Here is an 18,729-nt window from a genome sequence, read left to right on the forward strand (position 1 = left end):
TGGGATATTAAATATGTCTAAAACTGAAGCAAGGTTTTGAAGAATTTCATCTTTTGAAAGGGCAGTTGGAGTATAAGTATGGTTATCAGAAGTGGAATTAATGCCAAGTTCGTTTAAAATACAGTTGTACTAATGAGCCTTACAACGACGATGTTGTTACAAGCTTTCTCAGCTAGAACCAAAACATATGATGTAACCTAGGTGAGTCGCGGCCGGGATTCGAACGCTCGAACCTCTCCGCCACCGCGGCGGTCCATTAAAATGGGTTCTGTTGAACTTCCTCGACCTCCCGATGGGTTCATAAATTTCACATTTACAGAACAGCATCTGATACCAACATTTAACTTAAAAGAGTCAGCAATTGGTTTCCGGAATGTGTGAAGTACCACCTATAGAGTAGTTCTGGCTTGACTGAATTACCCATATAATAAACAAGAACACACCTAGTAGCTACATAGACTTTTATTCAAAGAACACAGCTGACCCAGCATTGTAATGAGATCAAAGTTTTGATAATACATGTATATAATGACATATAGATTATGCAAGTGACATTCGAGATTCTTGATTAAATGTTAAACTTATACATGGTACATCATAACATGCAACTTAGGGGTTGATTTAAGTCCCCAATATGGCACAAAACCTTTAATGACCAATTTTACAACCCAAGAAAGGTTAGCAGCCCACTATAAAATCAAATACAGCGAACAAACATCCTCACAAATGTTAGATTACTACACGTAGTACCTTATCATACTGTCATTGTACTTATCATACCGTCATTGTACTTATCATACCGTCAGTGTACTTATCATACCGTCAGTGTACTTATCATACCGTCATTGTACTTATCATACCGTCAGTGTACTTATCATACTGTCATTGTACTTATCATACTGTCATTGTACTTGATCTTCAGACTAGAAGAACCACGATACACATTTACAACGGCAAAAGTGAATGCATTTAAAGCCATAGCAAAATCTCTTAACTCTTAAAAACATACGAAAAAATCATCCACATAAAGCAGCATTGTTCAAACAACCTTTAGTTTAAACCATTGGAACACAAGTTCTGTAATTCAAGAACACTGGGGAATAACATCCCATCAAGAAAGATGGCTGAACAAGGAATTAAACCTGAGGCCTCCCTATAACCTGCCTGGAGTACTAGCACCAATGCTGCTCCAGTAACTGCAGCATTCCAATCCCCGAGCAGTAATTCCCAAATCATATTACTGACCGTAAATCAACATGTCCAAAAACATTTCTTTCCCCTGAAATAACCCTTCCCTACATGTCTTGTGACAATTGTTAAAAAATTATTGATATATCATTAATTAGTGCTAAATACAGAAGTGCCCTCCTGGCTGAATTTGAGAACATTCGACAGACTTTACGACACATTTGTACAATTGGTCTCAGAACTTGAGATTTATTAACCAAGAGTAGCTTCTTATAAAACTCATTTATAACATGCATACACAGGGCTGGGATTTCGTGTGTCAGAACTTCATATTTTCACTCTTCTGCAGGCTTCACGCATTAGATATTTTGCTCCTGTTAAACTGACCCAATTTTTTACTCTCTGTATTTAGTCAGACCATCCAGGGACTCACGTCTTATGTTGTTTCACATCATTAAGGAATTTCCCCAAGAAACAGACGGGGAGAAAATCTCAATAGTTTACTTGGTACATAATGCTCAAAACCTTTTCCTCTTACTGAAGAGAAACTGTCTACTGAAAAGAGAAATTGTCTACTGAAAAGTACTTTCAATTCAGACATTGTTACTGTACAATAAACATTTGTATTCTCTGTATATATTAATTTCAAAAAATCTAGCCCGTCTTCAATTTACATCTAAAGAAAGGATTTCAATGATTATTTCTCTCTTGAAACATCTGAAAATTCTTTCAATCCTTTTTAACTTGGGTATTATCTTCATATAACAATATTGATTGCATTCTATGTTCATCAAAAGAGTACATTTAATGTGTCATACAAGACTAACTGCAAAGGCCTGGAATGTGGCTTGCAAGAAATATAGTTGGCCCACTTAAAAGAATTAGTCAAAATCACCACAGATGAGGTATGCAATTCATCACAACTGATCCTTCAAATGAAAAAAATAAAATTTCCTCTCCTCCATAAAATCTCTCGACACTATATAAGACTTGGCACCACACATAGAGCATTTGAAATATTAAAAAAATCTTTCTCGTCAAAAAAAAAAGAAAAATATTTGTTTCCTATCACAACCTTATATCTCTACGATCAAGTCTTTATTTTCCTACATAATCTCACTAGCATTTCCCAAGGACTATGGCCAACAGAGCCATTCTAACAAACATTCCATTCTCTGCCTGTCTGAAATAGGCTGCCCGAGGGTCAGAATCTAACTCGGAACTGAAAAAGAACAATGCTACTGTAAATATCAGTTTTATTATATTGTAAGAAACACGCAGCTTCACATATAAATCAGAGGAAGTCAATGCTTACTTGTCACTTCTCTCTAGAAGTATTTTAAGATAACACATAGAGCAATAAGCTCGTTTTATACTCACTGGATTTCATTGACCCTTGGGAGAGGGTGCATGACCACCATCTTTTTCTTGGCCTTCCTCATCGTCTCCGGAGTAATGGTGTACTGGCCACACACCTGTAATGAATTGACCAGTCTTATTACATTACATCCAAGAATCTATCTACATATAACAAAGCCTTGATCATCAATTGTTAAAACTATCACAAGCACTGAACTGTACCAATTCATTGAACTTCAATGTAACCTCACATTCACAGCTTCTTCTTTCAGCCTATGATTACAAGATGAATGACCTTGAGTCGGATCAGAACTTTCTACAGTAAGATTCAGATACTCCAGTTCTATAATTCATCACAAGGCCATGTAAAACTCTAGCTGATAATGCTGTCACTAAATTCCTCAGAAATCAGAGGAAAACTGGTCAAAAAGGGAGAAAAACATTTAACACTTCCAGGAAAAATTTCACTTTCTGTCACTTTCGATTAAACCTAGAGTGTTTCATTTTTTCAAAAATTGAGTCAATCAGAGGATTTCCTCTGAAAAGAGGAAAAATCATACTCCTGATAATGGCACAGGAAGTAAGGTGATGCTATTGCCTGAATAGCAGGAATATGTGCCAGCCCGGTGTCGTTTCGCAAAAACTACCAATATATCCAACATTGCATACTCAAGATTGCATTTGTGGAAGATTTCATATCACTAAATGAATAAACAGTTACACAGATCAGAATAATATAACTTGAATCAGATCAGAACTCTCTACATGATTATTTCAGAGACTCCAGTTCTGAAGATCATCATCACAAGTTCCACTCTTCAGAACCCTTTCTTCAATTCACATACAGCCAAATCTTAACTATGTGTATATTACACATGCTCAATGAATTTTGTTCCATACCTTTAAGCTATAAAGATTGAGCTGTGAAAGGGAAACCTACATTGCTAAGACTCTTCTTTTATTTTCATTATACAGACAATTTGATCTTGACCTTTGGATCTCCAAAATCAATACAACAGAGGTCATCCCTTTGTAAAAAAGACTTTGCACATGAAGTTCATTACTTAAGCTAATTAAAACACCAAAAAACATTGCTACATTTTGCTATAATGGTCACAAAAGTGCAGCTTCCAAGTGAAAGTATAACAGTGCTGGTAGATTTTTATTTTATAAGATTTTTTTTCAATTTCTTTCAAAAGGTAAATAGCTTTGTAAAATGTTACATAGTAACAGTTACTAGTGGACAACTAGGAAAAAAGTGAATGAATAAGAACATCAAACTGATCAGGCATGCAATACATCATTTGATCTATATAAAAAAATTGCAAAATATTAAAAACCTTGGTTCTACATCATCAGGTTATTAACTGGAAAATAATTCACCGAAAGATTTTTTGAAAAATAAACAGTTAATTTATAAAAATAATGACCAATCTATTTCATACTGAACTCTATGGGAAATGCATGTTTTTGCCATATAAATATTATAGTAGAAAATGTGAAAAATATTTCAAATAAATAAAAGATGCAGAAAATGATTATCATAATCTATAAATAGGCCACCTGGTAAAATCTTAATTTTCCAACTTTTGCAAAAGGAAAATAACATACAATAACTTGCATATGTTGTTAAAATAAAACAAACGGGGAAAAAACTCCAATACCATACCACTCCATCAATCAAAATGGTTAAATGGATCAAGGGTTTTGCAAAAGAACTTACAACCAACTTTACATACTGAAATTTTCTCATTTATTGCAAGATCATCACTCCAATGTAAAATAGAGAAAAAATATTCCTGAAAATTAAGTCTCAGAAATGATTTAAGTCATTCATTTAAACCAATAACCGTGTAATACAATTTAAGATCTGCAACTTTGTTGCAAGTTGTTTTGTAAAACAGGCCCCTGAATTGAGTACAACTTGAATCAGATCAGAACTTTCTACATGATTATTTCAGAGACTCCAGTTCTGAAGATCATCATCACAAGTTCCACTCTTCAGAACCTTTTCTTCAATTCATATAGTCAAATTTTAAATTGATGTTCAAAAAGCAAATTACATGGCAGTGAACTTTATTCCACATTTCAGCTTTATCATGCATTACTATTCTTACGAAATTGACATTACAATAGAAGAGATATCCACAGACCATTTGTCACCCTGAATAACCCAGTGACCTTGACCTTTGGACCTAAACAACAATAGAGGCCATCTTTTGGTGAAGGAGACTCTTCAAGTGAAGTTTCATTGCTGAAGTTCAAACAGTAATTCAGTCATCCAGGAACCATTTCTTATCAAAAGACCTTGACCTTTGACATAAAAAAGTAGTCTACCCTTAAATTTCATCTGTACTGAAAGTATAAACCAGACCAAATACAAAATAAAAGCATTCAAAAATGAATATCATTTAGCTATAGAGCAGTTCATTCAAAGCATTGCTTGTGTTCCTACAGGGATTATTCAAGCACAAAAGTAACTAATCATTACTGCTCAAACTAAAAATTAAACGTCTTACCACAAAAAAAGAATCAACAGTGATTTATGATTCAAATTCTTGTGTAATAATGTAGGGCTGTCACGGTTCCAAAATCCAAAAATGTTTGGTTCAGATCTATTCAGGATTTTTAATTCAGGTTAAAGTAGTTTGGTTTGGGTCTATATAGCTATTTTAAAGTTTTAATATACGAGTTACATTCAAAAACCTTTTCGTCTTTTGTTACAATAATTACTAGCGAGTAGCGGACCCTATTTTGTGACAATAATTACTCACAGACACTATGTGGAATACATGTCTTTGCCATATTAAATATCATAGAAGACATAAAAAAATTCTCAAATAAATAAGCTTTTGATGAAAAGATGCATAAAATGATTATCATCATCTATAAACAAAATAGAGCACCTGGTAAAATCCAAGAAAATCTTAATTTTTCCAACTTTTGTAAAGGAAAATTATGTAAAATACCTTGCATGATGTTAAAAATAGGAAAAGAAAAACCCCTACAATACTTCAATATCATACTACTTCATCAATTAACAGTTACACAGATCAGAATAGAGTATAACTTGAATCAGATCAGAACTCTCTACATGATTATTTCAGAGACTCCAGTTCTGAAGATCATCATCACAAGTTCCACTCTTCAGAACCTTTTCTTCAATTCCTATACTGTCAAATTTTAAATTGATGTTCAAAAAGCAAATTACATGGCAGTGAACTTTATTCCACATTTCAGCTTTATCATGCATTACTATTCTTACGAAATTGACATTACAATAGAAGAGATATCCACAGACCATTTGTCACCCTGAATAACCCAGTGACCTTGACCTTTGGACCTAAACAACAATAGAGGCCATCTTTTGGTGAAGGAAACTCTTCAAGTGAAGTTTCATTGCTGAAGTTCAAACAGTAATTCAGTCATCCAGGAACCATTTCTTATCAAAAGACCTTGACCTTTGACATAAAAAAGTAGTCTACCCTTAAAGGGACTGGTTCACGATTTTTGATAAAAATATTTTACATTTTTTATGTTAAGCATTAAAAATATAACTTATTTAATGTTCACAGCCAAAATTTTGACCTTCTGAATGCAAGAATAAAAGCAATATTTTAGCCTTAAATCTGTGTTATGTAAACAAAGACTCGAGTCTTTTTATGTAAACAAACAAGTGAAATATTGATTTTGTAATATAATGCATCTTGATTTTGCATAGTCACAAAGTTTAACTTTTAGATGACACATTTTACACCAAAATTGCTTGAAATGTGAAAGATATAATAAACTTAGATCGATATCCACTTCTTTTGAAAATTTCATAAACAATAGCATACCACAATCTTTGTTTACAAAATAAATAATAAACTCTCTAAAATGAGCTTCTGTGATAATGTATAACCTTAATTTTCATGTGAAATCTTTCAAACACATTAGACGGTAGATTTTGTTCATTAAAAGTCAAAAACAAAATTTTGGGGGAAATCGTGAATCAGTCCCTTTAAACTTCATTTGTACTACCCTTAAACTTCATTTGTACTGAAAGTATAAACCAGACCAAATACAAAATAAAAGCATTCAAAATTGAATATCATTTATCTATAGAGCAGTTCATTCAAAGCATTGCTTGTGTTCCTACAGGGATTATTCAAGCACAAAATTAACTAATCATTACTGCTCAAACTAAAAATTAAGCTTCTTACCACACAAAAAAAAAGAATCAACAGTGATTTATGATTCAAATTCTTATATAATAATGTAAGGCTGACATGGTTCCATGAATGTTTGGGTCAGATCTGTTCAGGATTTTTAATTCAAGTTAAAGTAGTTTGGTTTGGGTCTATATAGCTATATTAAAGTTTTAATATACGAGTTAAATTCAAAAACCTTTTCGTCTTTTGTGCCAATAATTACTCACAGACACTGTGGGATATACATATCTTTGCCATATTAAATATCATAGAAGACATAAAAAAAAAATTCTCAAATAAATAAACTTTTGATGAAAAGATGCATAAAATGATTATCATAATCTATACAATAATTAAAAAAATAATAAAAAAATAGGGCACCTGGTAAAATCCAAGAAAATTTTAATTTTTCCAACTTTTGCAAAAGGAAAATTATGTAAAATACCTTGCATGATGTTGTTAAAATTAGAAAAAGAAAAATCCCTACAATACTTCAATATCATACTACTTCATCAATTAACAGTTGCACAGATCAGAAAAGAGTATTCAACTTGAATCAGATTAGAACTTTCTACACGATTATTTCAGAGACTCCAGTTCTGAAGATCATCATCACAAGTTCCACTCTTCATAACCTTTTCTTCAATTCCTATACTGTCAAATTTTAAATTGAACTACAAAAGCAAATTACATGGCAGTGAATTTTCTTCCACATTTCATCTTTATTATGCAATACTAAGACTATTCTTGCAAAATTGAAACCATAATAGAAGAGATATCCACAGACCATTTGTCACCCTGAATAACCCAGTGACCTTGACCTTTGGACCTAAACAACAATAGAGGCCATCTTTTGGTGAAGGAGACTCTTCAAGTGAAGTTTCATTGCTGAAGTTCAAACAGTAATTCAGTCATCCAGGAACCATTTCTTATCAAATGACCTTGACCTTTGACATAAAAAAGTAGTCTACCCTTAAACTTCATTTGTACTGAAAGTATAAACCAGACCAAATACAAAATAAAAGCATTCAAAAATGAATATCATTTAGCTATAGAGCAGTTCATTCAAAGCATTGCTTGTGTTCCTACAGGGATTATTCAAGCACAAAAGTAACTAATCATTACTGCTCAAACTAAAAATTAAACGTCTTACCACCAAAAAAGAATCAACAGTGATTTATGATTCAAATTCTTATATAATAATGTAGGGCTGACATGGTTCCATAAATGTTTGGGTCAGATCTGTTCAGGATTTTGAATTTGAATTAAAGTATTTCAGTTTGGGTCTATATAACTGTTTTAAAATTTAAATATACAAGTTAAAATAAAAAAAACGTTAATTTGTGTTTTGTTGCACTAATGACTTGCTGACATGGACTCGGGTTTAGACTTGACATGCTAGAGGCAGCATCGTTACTTCTACTCGTTTCCATGCTTTCGATATAAATGTTTCCTCATTGACAATGTTGAACAATAAATCAAACTACACCAATACTTTAAGAATGTCACGCTATGTTTTTTAAATAGATTTCTAATAAAGAATCATCATAAAAACTAGACCTGAATCGAAATCCAGAAAAATAGAACTGAACCAAACCCAAACAACATGACCCAAAGTTTCCGGGTGCCATTGCAGCCCTATAATGCGATTCTCTGATTAGTCTCTGTATCACAATGTCATGAAATACATCATTTTACATGTACCTATCTACTACATTCTACATTGAAAGGGGGAGACATATACAGGTATATTTGTACACTTTTGAATCTAATTTTCACAGCTTAGTATTGGTAGATGTTACTTCACGGATTGTGGGATGTTCTCCTGTATGAAAAACACTACATTAATATCCCATCTCCCAGAACTTTTTGTGTTTTTCAGTCAACCAGTTGGAACAGCCAAGGATGCTTTCATTTTCCAATGTGATTGGTCAGATTGGCATTGCAACTTCAAACATTATTGTTTAGTGTGGCATCGTGATGTTATTGTATACTATTGTCACATAAACCACAAAATATTTTTTTCTAAACAAAATCATGTTGAAATATTAAGGTAAGAAAATTGTATATATCAGAATACTCATCACTGAGCAAAGCTGACATTAGTTTAATTGATAAATTCAGTCATTTTATGCATAAAATGAAAGATACTGTGAAAAAGCTTAAAAAGAAAAAATCGTACAATACATATAGAGCAGTTCATTCAAAGCATTGCTTGTGTTCCTACACGGATAATTCAAGCACAAAAGTAACTAATCATTACTGCTCAAATGATTTGAAAATTCAATTTTACTTTCAATTAATAAATCTAGAGAAGAAACATGAACATTACTATTATTGTCAAACCTTGTTCAGCTTATTTTTAGTTCACATAAAAAAAAAAAGAAGCAACTTTTACCCAGCAAGTCAAAGGTGTGATTAAAGCAAAATTTGTGTTAAAGCTGCAAGTTCTAAAATCCCATGAGACAACAGTGATGAAATCAAGAGCATCAGTTCTTACTATCCACACTTTAGTCACCTTACCTAATTGGTCAGTCTACGGCATGCATGACCCTTTGTGTATTCAGCCCCAATTACGATTCTGATAGATTGAATGAAATCTGCTTTACAATGTACATGCATTAAAGATTTTGGCAATGTAATGTCATTAATCAAATCTAAATCTCTCCGAGAGTGTATTCTCTTTTACTAACCTTGCGATACTCATCTTCACTGCTAAATCTTTCTTTCTGTATGCGTGTCATATACAGAACATCCGTGTCAGGCAAGAAATCTTCTAATGCAGTCGACTCCCCCTACGATACAAAAATAAAAAATTACTGATTTGAAGAAAACTGGAATGACTTGTCAATGGTGAATCAGTGTACTTTGTTGTCAGACAATTCTTCCACACAGATATTTCAGTACAGGTCTGTGAAAATTATCATCATTCAACAGTCAGTCTTTCTTTTCTTGGTTCACTCTCAGACGACAATTTTCTGCAGTTTGTGAAGATTGTAGAATACTATATGCATATATACTGTCATTTAAGTTACATACGTGTGTTAACAGATCAAGATACTCACCATCAATCAAGTCTTAAAACAAAATACATATCTTAAAGACTTCACCTGAATGTAACCAAATCCTAATGTAGCAACCTTGACTTGAACACACCTAACTAACTGTAACAAGGCTAAAATTTAACCTTCGACTTGTACCCTTCATCATTATCAAACATAGAGCTTTAAAGGGACATGGACACGATTTGAGCTGAAAATTTTCAAATCTTATTTCCGATTATGTTTAGAATGCTTAACTAAGGTATTACTAATGATCAGCAAAAATTTGAATGTCAGTAGTCAAGGTACATGGGAGATACAGAGATCACAAGTTCTTGTTATACAAACAAGGCTTGTGTCATGCTTTTGTTTACATAGGTTAAATAAACTAGTAAAAGTTTCATTTAAAGCAGATTTCTTTTTCAATTTTCAATTTATAAGTGAATTCTTAACACAATTAAATAGTTTTTTAGTAGTTTAAATAGTGTTTGGCGCATCTCATTTTGTTTTAAACACACTATTTTTTTATTATACAGTCTAATGTAAATAAAAATATGGCACAAGTCATGTTTACATAACAAAGAATTGCAAGTGCTGTATCTCACTTATAACTCAACAACTGATATTCAAATTTCGGTTGACCATTAGAAATACTTTAGTTAAGCATTGTAAACAATAAAATGGAAAAACAAAAATTTGAAAATGTTCAGCTCAAATCATGCCCATGCCCCTTTAACCATGTTTATTAATATGTCCTTATCCTAAATCAATCATGAAATCACCATCTATAGCAAAGTTAAGATGCAGGATAAACTACAGACAGAAGGTCCTGCCTATAAAGTTCTGATGCAGGATAAGCTACTGACAGAAGGTCCTGTGATGCAGGATCAGCTACTGACAGAAGGTCCTGTCTATAAAGTTAAGATGTAGGATAAGCTACCGACAGAAGGTCTTGTCTATAAAGTTCTGATGCAGGATAAGCTACTGACAGAAGGTCCTGAGATGTACGATAAGCTACTGACAGAAGGTCTTGTCTATAAAGTTCTGATGCAGGATAAGCTACTGACAGAAGGTCCTGAGATGTACGATAAGCTACTGACAGAAGGTCTTGTCTATAAAGTTCTGATGCAGGATAAGCTACTGACAGAAGGTCCTGAGATGTACGATAAGCTACTGACAGAAGGTCTTGTCTATAAAGTTCTGATGCAGGATAAGCTACTGACAGAAGGTCCTGCCTTGGTACCCAGACTTACCTGAGAGACACCTCTGGCGGCTATGTCTTTTTTTATGTCCTCGGGCATTTTTAATGATTCTGGAGAGACATAGCACAGATTGACCCTGTACTGGGTCAAAAGTCGAGCTAAGGAGTGGACAGTCCGACCATTCTTCAGATCTCCCACCATAGTAATCTATAAATAGATACAGTGAAGGTCTCAGCAATGACATCTGTTAATCTGTACATATTGGTATAAAACCCTAGACTTCACTTTAGACTGATCTTAAAGATGGCAGAACATAAACCCCAACGCAGATTCTGGTTTGTGAAAACGGTACACAGTGAATGTCTAAACAATAATTTATAATGTTACAAGTGTAGTCTCGATTTCAGAAGTCTGCACAATACAATGGTCTGGGTATCGCTAAAAAATTTGTATTGCGATATTTCACTGATTAGATGTTAAAGCACAAAAAAGCCAAATTCAATTTATTTTAAACATTTATTTTGTACAAGTAACTGTAATAAAACAAATAACAAAAAAATCAGATCAAGTAATCATTAAATAACTCAAAACCTGTGACTAAAAAAAATTAAAATACCGTTTTTACCAGGTTCGGATGCCATCTTCTTATTTTTTGTTACATCTTGTAACAGTTTATCCAAATCTTAATGCATAAACTTAACTTTTCCGGAATTTACATCTATATATGTCCAAAATTATCATTTTTCCCCTGTCGTATCGCGAGACAGAATTAACTGGTAAAATCGCACATCCCTATCGGAAATCTACAAATGGTCAGAAAATTATTCCTTCTTCAGATGAATATTTTCAGGCCAGGTCTGTGAAATTGTCATCATCCCAATGTAGATGTCAGTTTGTTAATTAAAAACCCCGATGATAGCCTTCACTGAACAAACTGTGGTGCTATCACCTAGCAGACTGCCTTTGTTGCTTCAATAAAAGACAAATTATGAGTTCACCATACTTTTTTGAATCAGTAAGTTCCACAAATACAAGACATGGTACTGATGAAATGGACACATAAACACACTTGGGGTGAATTGGCAGTTCTGGTCGCATGTTACATATACAAAGAATTATTAAAAAAGTGCAAGTTCAAGGGAATATCCGGAGTACCGATCTCAAGTATTAGGACAAACCGGTGGCCTCATGTGAGCATGAGTGCCGACATCCCAGACTGATACATCATCTGTGACCAAAAGGTACCGCCCGATCTGTTTACCACGTTTCAGAGAGATCCCCCCCCCCCCCCCCCCCCCCCCCCGGGAGACGTACCAGAACCCACTGGTACTCCAAAACAGGGCATCCCTTCCAAGTTAAAGAGGAGGAAAGAACACCAGGACAGCAGCCCTGTGTCCCCAAAATTAATGTTTTCTTAATAGTTTTTCCATAGGAGCCACTATACACTTACAACATAATACCCTCGATTACAATCATACAAGCATAGTGCAAAGTCTTCAAAGTTAGATCCATTTCCTGAATTTCAGGTCTGCTCAAAACAATGGTCCAACATCTACAAATGGTCAGAAAATTCATTCTTCAGACAAATATTTTCAGTACAGGTCTGTGAAATTGTCATCATCCCAATGTAGATATCAGTTTGTTAACTTGTAGTAATCATCCACACTTCTACATAACTTACTGTACAAGCACATTATCCATAACCTACTAGGCCTATGTTTTCAACCAGCAAAAAATTCCTTCTTTGCATTTTAAAGGATTGAAATCAAGGTCAAAAACTTCCACATCAACAATGATAACAAGTATGTGTGAGCCATGGCCTTATAAATTTTATTTTACATGTATGAAGGTCTTTGGTGAAGTTTGAGTAACTGGACCAAAACAGACAGACAACGGACAACAGGCGATCAGAAAAGCTCACTTGAGCTTTCAGCTCAGGTGAGCTAAAAATGAATAAGGCTGACCCTGTGGGATGGTGGTGCATAGTTAACATAGTCTGTGGATACAGACATGCTCTCAACAATTACATCCATTTTCTGAATTCTAAAGGTGTGCTCAAAACAATGGTCTAAACATCTACAAATGGTCAGAAAATTTTTCATTCTTCAGACAAATATTTTCAGTACAGGTCTGTGAAATTGTCATCATCCCAATGTAGATATCAGTTTGTTAACTTGTAGTAATCATCCACACTTCTACATAACTCACTGTACAAGCACATTATCCATAACCTACTAGGCCTATGTTTTCAACCAGCAAAAAATTCCTTCTTTGCATTTTAAAGGATTGAAATCAAGGTCAAAAACTTCCACATCAACAATGATAACAAGTATGTGTGAGCCATGGCCTTATAAGTTTTATTTTACATGTATTAAGGTCTTTGAAGAGGTTTGAGTAACTGGACCAAAACATCTACACTTTTGAGTAACAGCAGGCCTGTCCACATTCCAACTTCCAGCGAGTCCGTTGAACATTCAGATTTCCTGCAGGATCTAACTAAATGTAACAGTGACAAAAATGACCCCGCCGGAAAAGTTCTAATTCCATGGAAACTGAATTGTTAAAAATTTCCTTGGCCAAAAAGCCATAATTCTGCCAATAGCTATCTGCCCAAACCCAAATAAATACTTGACCTGCATATTTTTACGATATGTATATCTATCCCAAATTCTAATTTGAAATGTCAAAGTATGATTGAGATAATAATGAGCAGAAACCGAATTGTTAGAAATTTTGCTAAGTCCAAATACCTCAACCCTTCCAAAACTTTTTCAAATGAATCTAAATATGAACTTTACCTGCTTATTTTCAAAACAAATTAAATCCCAAACGTTCATGAAAATGACCAGGATAATGAGCTATTTGAATTTGAGATAATAGAAATTGAATTACGACTGTAAATGGTTAAATACTATGTGCCAAGCAAGAGCGTAAAAATGAATAAGGCTGACCCTGATGAATGGCAGTGCATAGTTAACATAGTCTAAGTATACAGACATGCTCTCAACAATTGCATGCATTTCCAGAATTCTAGGTGTGCTCAAAACAATGGTCTAAACATCTACAAATGGTCAGAAAAATTTCACCTTCTTCAGACAAATATTTTCAGTACAGGTCTGTGAAATTGTCATCATCCCAATGTAGATGTCAGTTTGTTAACTTGTAGTAATCATCCACACTTCTACATAACTCACTGTACAAGCACATTATTAGACATTCCATAAACTACCAGGCCTGTTTTCAAACAACAAAAATCCCTACAGACAAGCAAAGGAAGACAGTCCCATTTCTTTATGAATGATAAAAAATTATCAAAATGACCAGCACGCAACATTTCAAAAACTCTGAAATATTTCCCTGGTTTGCATTGCAAGCACCTATATGTACAAATGAAGGTCAAAAACTTCCATTCTTCCATGGTTATTGAAAAAAAATCAAAGGAATGCCACGGTCATTGTTCTACAATATACCTTCATACATATTAACTGATTATGAGAAAATTTACACATCTCACTTGCACTTCCAAGTTTTGCTAATGCAACAATAAAAGTCGTTAACTGATGATTCAATTCCATAATTTTAAAAAATTAATCAAAAGATGTAAAACAAATTCATAAATGACCGAAGAACATTTGTCATCCAGTATAAACCAATCGTCTGCATTCCGAGAGCGATATACATGTAAACATGGCAATGCACAGACAAGTTTTTCTTGAACGCAATTGATAAAATCAGTCAACATTTGAAATACCCCTACCATTGCACCTTTTTTCTTCAGCAAAAAACAAGGTAGGCCATTTTGGAAACTGTCATGACGTCAAAGTGACCTAATTCGTAGCTACATGTATATAGGAGAAAACAATTGGCTGTATATTTCTGAACCATTGTAGAAAATAAACTTCTTGTTTTCGTTTATGTTGCAGGATAAGCTCCTTGGTCTCGAAATGTTTGAAACATAAAAGCCTCAGCTTTTATATTTCAAAACAATATTTCTCGACCTCTGAGGTTATCCTGCAACATAAACGAAAACACAATAATTATTTCTCAAATAAACAAAGATAACAAAGGTTATGTGTCATGGATCTACAATTTTTCTGTGAAGACCTGGTCACATGAACATACATGTGTGAGTTACAGCAAGCCAGTCCATCAGTATAAAGTCATTTGGTGCAACAGTGAGGTTTCACACAACAGAGAGACTTTATATGCTATGACTTTTAGCAATTCATTTGGTGCAACATAGAGCTTTTACGTAATGAACTTACAGTCAGTCCATTGACAGTTCCTATTTCCTCCCGGATGGTGAACACATCCAGCAAAGCCTGAGTTGGGTGTTCCCCCACCCCATCCCCAGCATTTATAACAGGCTTCCTGCACAACTTTGCTGCCTCCTGAAATATCAAAATTTATTCTATGTAGATGGTCTAAAACAGTTTTCAAATCATGCGGAAGAATTTTCTACAACCTTACCGTCATAACACCAGGGGTTGGGTGTCGAATAACGATCACATCGGAATATCCAGACATCATCATCACGGAATCTAGAACAGAATTAGAAACATACATTAAAACTACAACTAACATTGTAACAACTACAGTCTGAAACCTGTTGAACTCATCCTGCTGTAAGGACTTCCCTTACTGTATGTAATGTATAGTGCATGAATGGTCACAGATCACAGAATCAACAATACGTACAAATGTATGTACACCGATATGCCCTTGTCTGGAATGAAATTAACACTAGGTCTTACGTAACACAAGACCGACCTTGAACAAATGACCTTCATCCAAAATTTTTACACCTTCTCTAACAAATATATGTGTGTGTGAACTGGAAATCTATTTGTACATGTTTTTTTCCAGTCACTTTGGTCTACAATCGTGTTTGCTAGACCTAACATCACTACAGAGAGACAGACAGAGTGATTTCTATATACCCTTAACCTATCTTTGTAGAGGGCCACTCACCGACAAGCGACTCCCCTTTCTGTAGGGACGATGTGGAGGCCTCCAAACTGATCACACTGCCACCAAGTCTCTGCATGGCAGCAGAAAAGGAACAGCTGGTCCGAGTACTGACCTCAAAGAACATAGATGCCATCACCCTACCCTAAAACAAGGAACCAACTGTAAATTATCTAATTCTAAATCCTTTATAAAACTTCTCTTGGTAAAATTGACAGGTAAACTGTCTTAACAGTACCTTGAGGATGTAATCAAGTGGTCTGTCTCTCAAGACTGCTATCCTAAACTGGTGGGCCAAGTTAAACAAGGTATGTAACTGTCAAATAAAAAATATAACATCTATATACTTTCTACTTAAATATATGTACAGGTATTTTCATATTTCAAAGAATTTTATCAAGTTTGTACCCAAAATTTTGAATTAAAGTCTTCACTTGAAGTATTTTTTAACAGTCTGTTATCCTCAATGACCTAGATGAAACCATTAATTAAGCATGGATTCAACAAAATTGTGGACATGTACAATGTTCTAAAATACATGTACATGTAGTTGCACTTGTACAAGGCATTGGGGGAAACATGCCTTCCACCAGATTTTACACTTCACTTTATTTTAATATATGAACATTTCTAATGCTATTGCCTTTGATATCTTTACAAATTGTAATGATAGCCATTTTCTCATGAATGTACATGTACTACATTTGTGAACAATGCGTGTATGAATCCTGATAAATATAGTACATCTATTTTTAAAAATGGTTAGAAATTCTGCAATAAAGTAATATGTACATGTAAATATAAGAAATAAATTCATTTTTGTACATGCACAAGGGTATGAGCTGCAACACTTCACATCGCCTACTTTTCATGAAGCACAGTTACTTTCATGAAATATGCCAGCATGAAGCATCACACTAATGCATTTTCACAAATGAAATCGATTTCTTAAGTGACGGCAATATCTTTTGTTGAATACAGCATTGTGATTCATTGTTTTAACAGGACAATGTTTTGCTGAATAGGTTCTTGTGTGTACCTGGTCCTTGGTAAAGCTCTTCACTGACAAAATATGATGACCTGTGACCCCCTGAGTGTAATAGGCCAGTCCTGGAGGCTGGGGTATTCCATGTGGGGCAGAAGGAAGGAAAATTTGGTCCCTACGACTACCTTCGCCTGCAGACAAGTCACGATCCCTGGACTCTGCAGGAATGGAAATGAAATACTTTACGTTAATACCTTTTTCAGGATGGTTTTTTATCCCTTTCATTTTCTGTGCAATTTAATTGCACTTATTTAAAACACAAGGCAATTGATACATGTTCAAACATTTTTCATATTGCATAAATTAAGTTCCTGTTCGGTTGCACAGGGACTTTCTATTGATGTCAAAACATGTTTGGCTCCTCATATGGCAATATTGCTCCACATATATAGAATTAATTTCTTCTTTAGAATTATTCATCAAATGCATTTTACTACACTGAATTTGAAAAGATATAATGTACAAGTACATTTGTAGGTTGGTAGAGTTTATGCTCTTTTATAAACTGCTTAAAATACAAAACCCATTTCCTTGTTAGTCGAGCAGATCTACTAATAAATCTAGATTTTTATATGTCAATAATGTGATCCGTTTACAGTATACAAGTGCGTATTTCTTAACCACCAAAATTAGTAGCTTCATCAATAAACTTCCAGAAAGTGTAAAAGTAAGACAATTTCTCTCCCAAAATATCACAACTACAACAATTAGTTTCTTCATGCATTGAAATTAGAATACGAATTCCTGTAATTTTCTAAATATATATATGAATATTTTGACACTTGAAATTTTTCTTTGTTCACATCTAGAAGGCCGAGTTTAAAGAATGAAGAAAGCCATGCAGTTGACGACCACTACAAAAGATTTGCTACACATAGTACCCTGCTCTGCTTTAGCAGCATCAGATGGTTCATGAGCAGCTGTTTAAGAAAGAAAAAGGATGTTATATTAAACACTCAAATTGGTCATACAGATACAAGTTACAATGCTTGTGTGTACACATCCACAAAATCTTACCATAGCTCTGGTCCATCATGCGTGGCCTTGACCTGTCGGAGAGAAGAGAAAGGGTTCCCTTCCGTGGACTTGTTGGTTCAGATGACGGCTGGGAGGTTGTACTGTAAGATATTGGAGGTATCTGGACCTGTAACTGGTCCCCGGAGCCAATCGGAGCAGAACTTTGTAGGATGTAACTTTTTATGTCTGACCCAAAGCCTTTAGGAACCAAGATCTAGACAGAAAATAATGAGGTAAAGCATCACAGCGATCCTGCCCACTCGACAAGTGCCCATATTCAAATTGGTAAGCATCACAGCGATCCTGCCCACTCGACAAGTGCCCATATTCACATTGGTAAGCATCACAGCGACGCTGCCTGCTCGACAAGTGCCCATATTCACATTGGTAAGCATCACAGCGACGCTGCCTACTCGACAAGTGCCCATATTCACATTGGTAAGTATCACAGCGACGCTGCCTACTCGACAAGTGCCCATACGTAATGTTCACATTTACAATGTTTTTGCCTTCTCTGCCTAATCTAAGTATTATGTTTAAAATATATGAAAATCTTTCCAAATAAACTATTGTCACCTGCTATAGACAGGACTGACAAACAGTGCTATAGACAGGGCTGACAGACAGGTGATTACTACATGTATAGGGCACCCCCCATATTGCTGCCATAGCAAGGATGAATTCACTTGTTAGACTCAAATGCAACTCCAATCACC

General features: G+C 34.6%; 1 protein-coding gene across 4 annotated transcripts in view; it reads right to left on the bottom strand.

The window, feature by feature from the left end:
- Positions 1-446: 446 nt before the first annotated feature.
- Positions 447-18,729, bottom strand: part of LOC125660475 (CAD protein-like) — a 43,098-nt gene continuing 24,815 nt past the window's right edge. For 2 of the 4 annotated variants that reach the window (XM_048892317.2, XM_056152788.1), the window contains 11 exons: positions 18,014-18,227; positions 17,878-17,916; positions 16,991-17,154; positions 16,190-16,267; positions 15,955-16,096; positions 15,454-15,524; positions 15,249-15,374; positions 11,035-11,190; positions 9,434-9,535; positions 2,569-2,663; positions 447-2,410 (listed from right to left, as the gene is read on the bottom strand). In XM_048892317.2, the coding sequence (XP_048748274.2) occupies positions 2,308-2,410; positions 2,569-2,663; positions 9,434-9,535; positions 11,035-11,190; positions 15,249-15,374; positions 15,454-15,524; positions 15,955-16,096; positions 16,190-16,267; positions 16,991-17,154; positions 17,878-17,916; positions 18,014-18,227 (1,290 nt within the window). In that variant the 3' untranslated portion in view covers positions 447-2,307. Of the gene's footprint in view, positions 2,411-2,568; positions 2,664-9,263; positions 9,322-9,433; positions 9,536-11,034; positions 11,191-15,248; positions 15,375-15,453; positions 15,525-15,954; positions 16,097-16,189; positions 16,268-16,990; positions 17,155-17,877; positions 17,917-18,013; positions 18,228-18,729 lie in introns of all 4 variants that reach the window. The other 2 variants (XR_007364370.2, XM_048892324.2) reach the window with 2 other exon arrangements.

This window comes from Ostrea edulis, chromosome 1 (genome assembly GCF_947568905.1).
Source record: "Ostrea edulis chromosome 1, xbOstEdul1.1, whole genome shotgun sequence".
Classification (NCBI taxonomy): domain Eukaryota; kingdom Metazoa; phylum Mollusca; class Bivalvia; order Ostreida; family Ostreidae; genus Ostrea; species Ostrea edulis.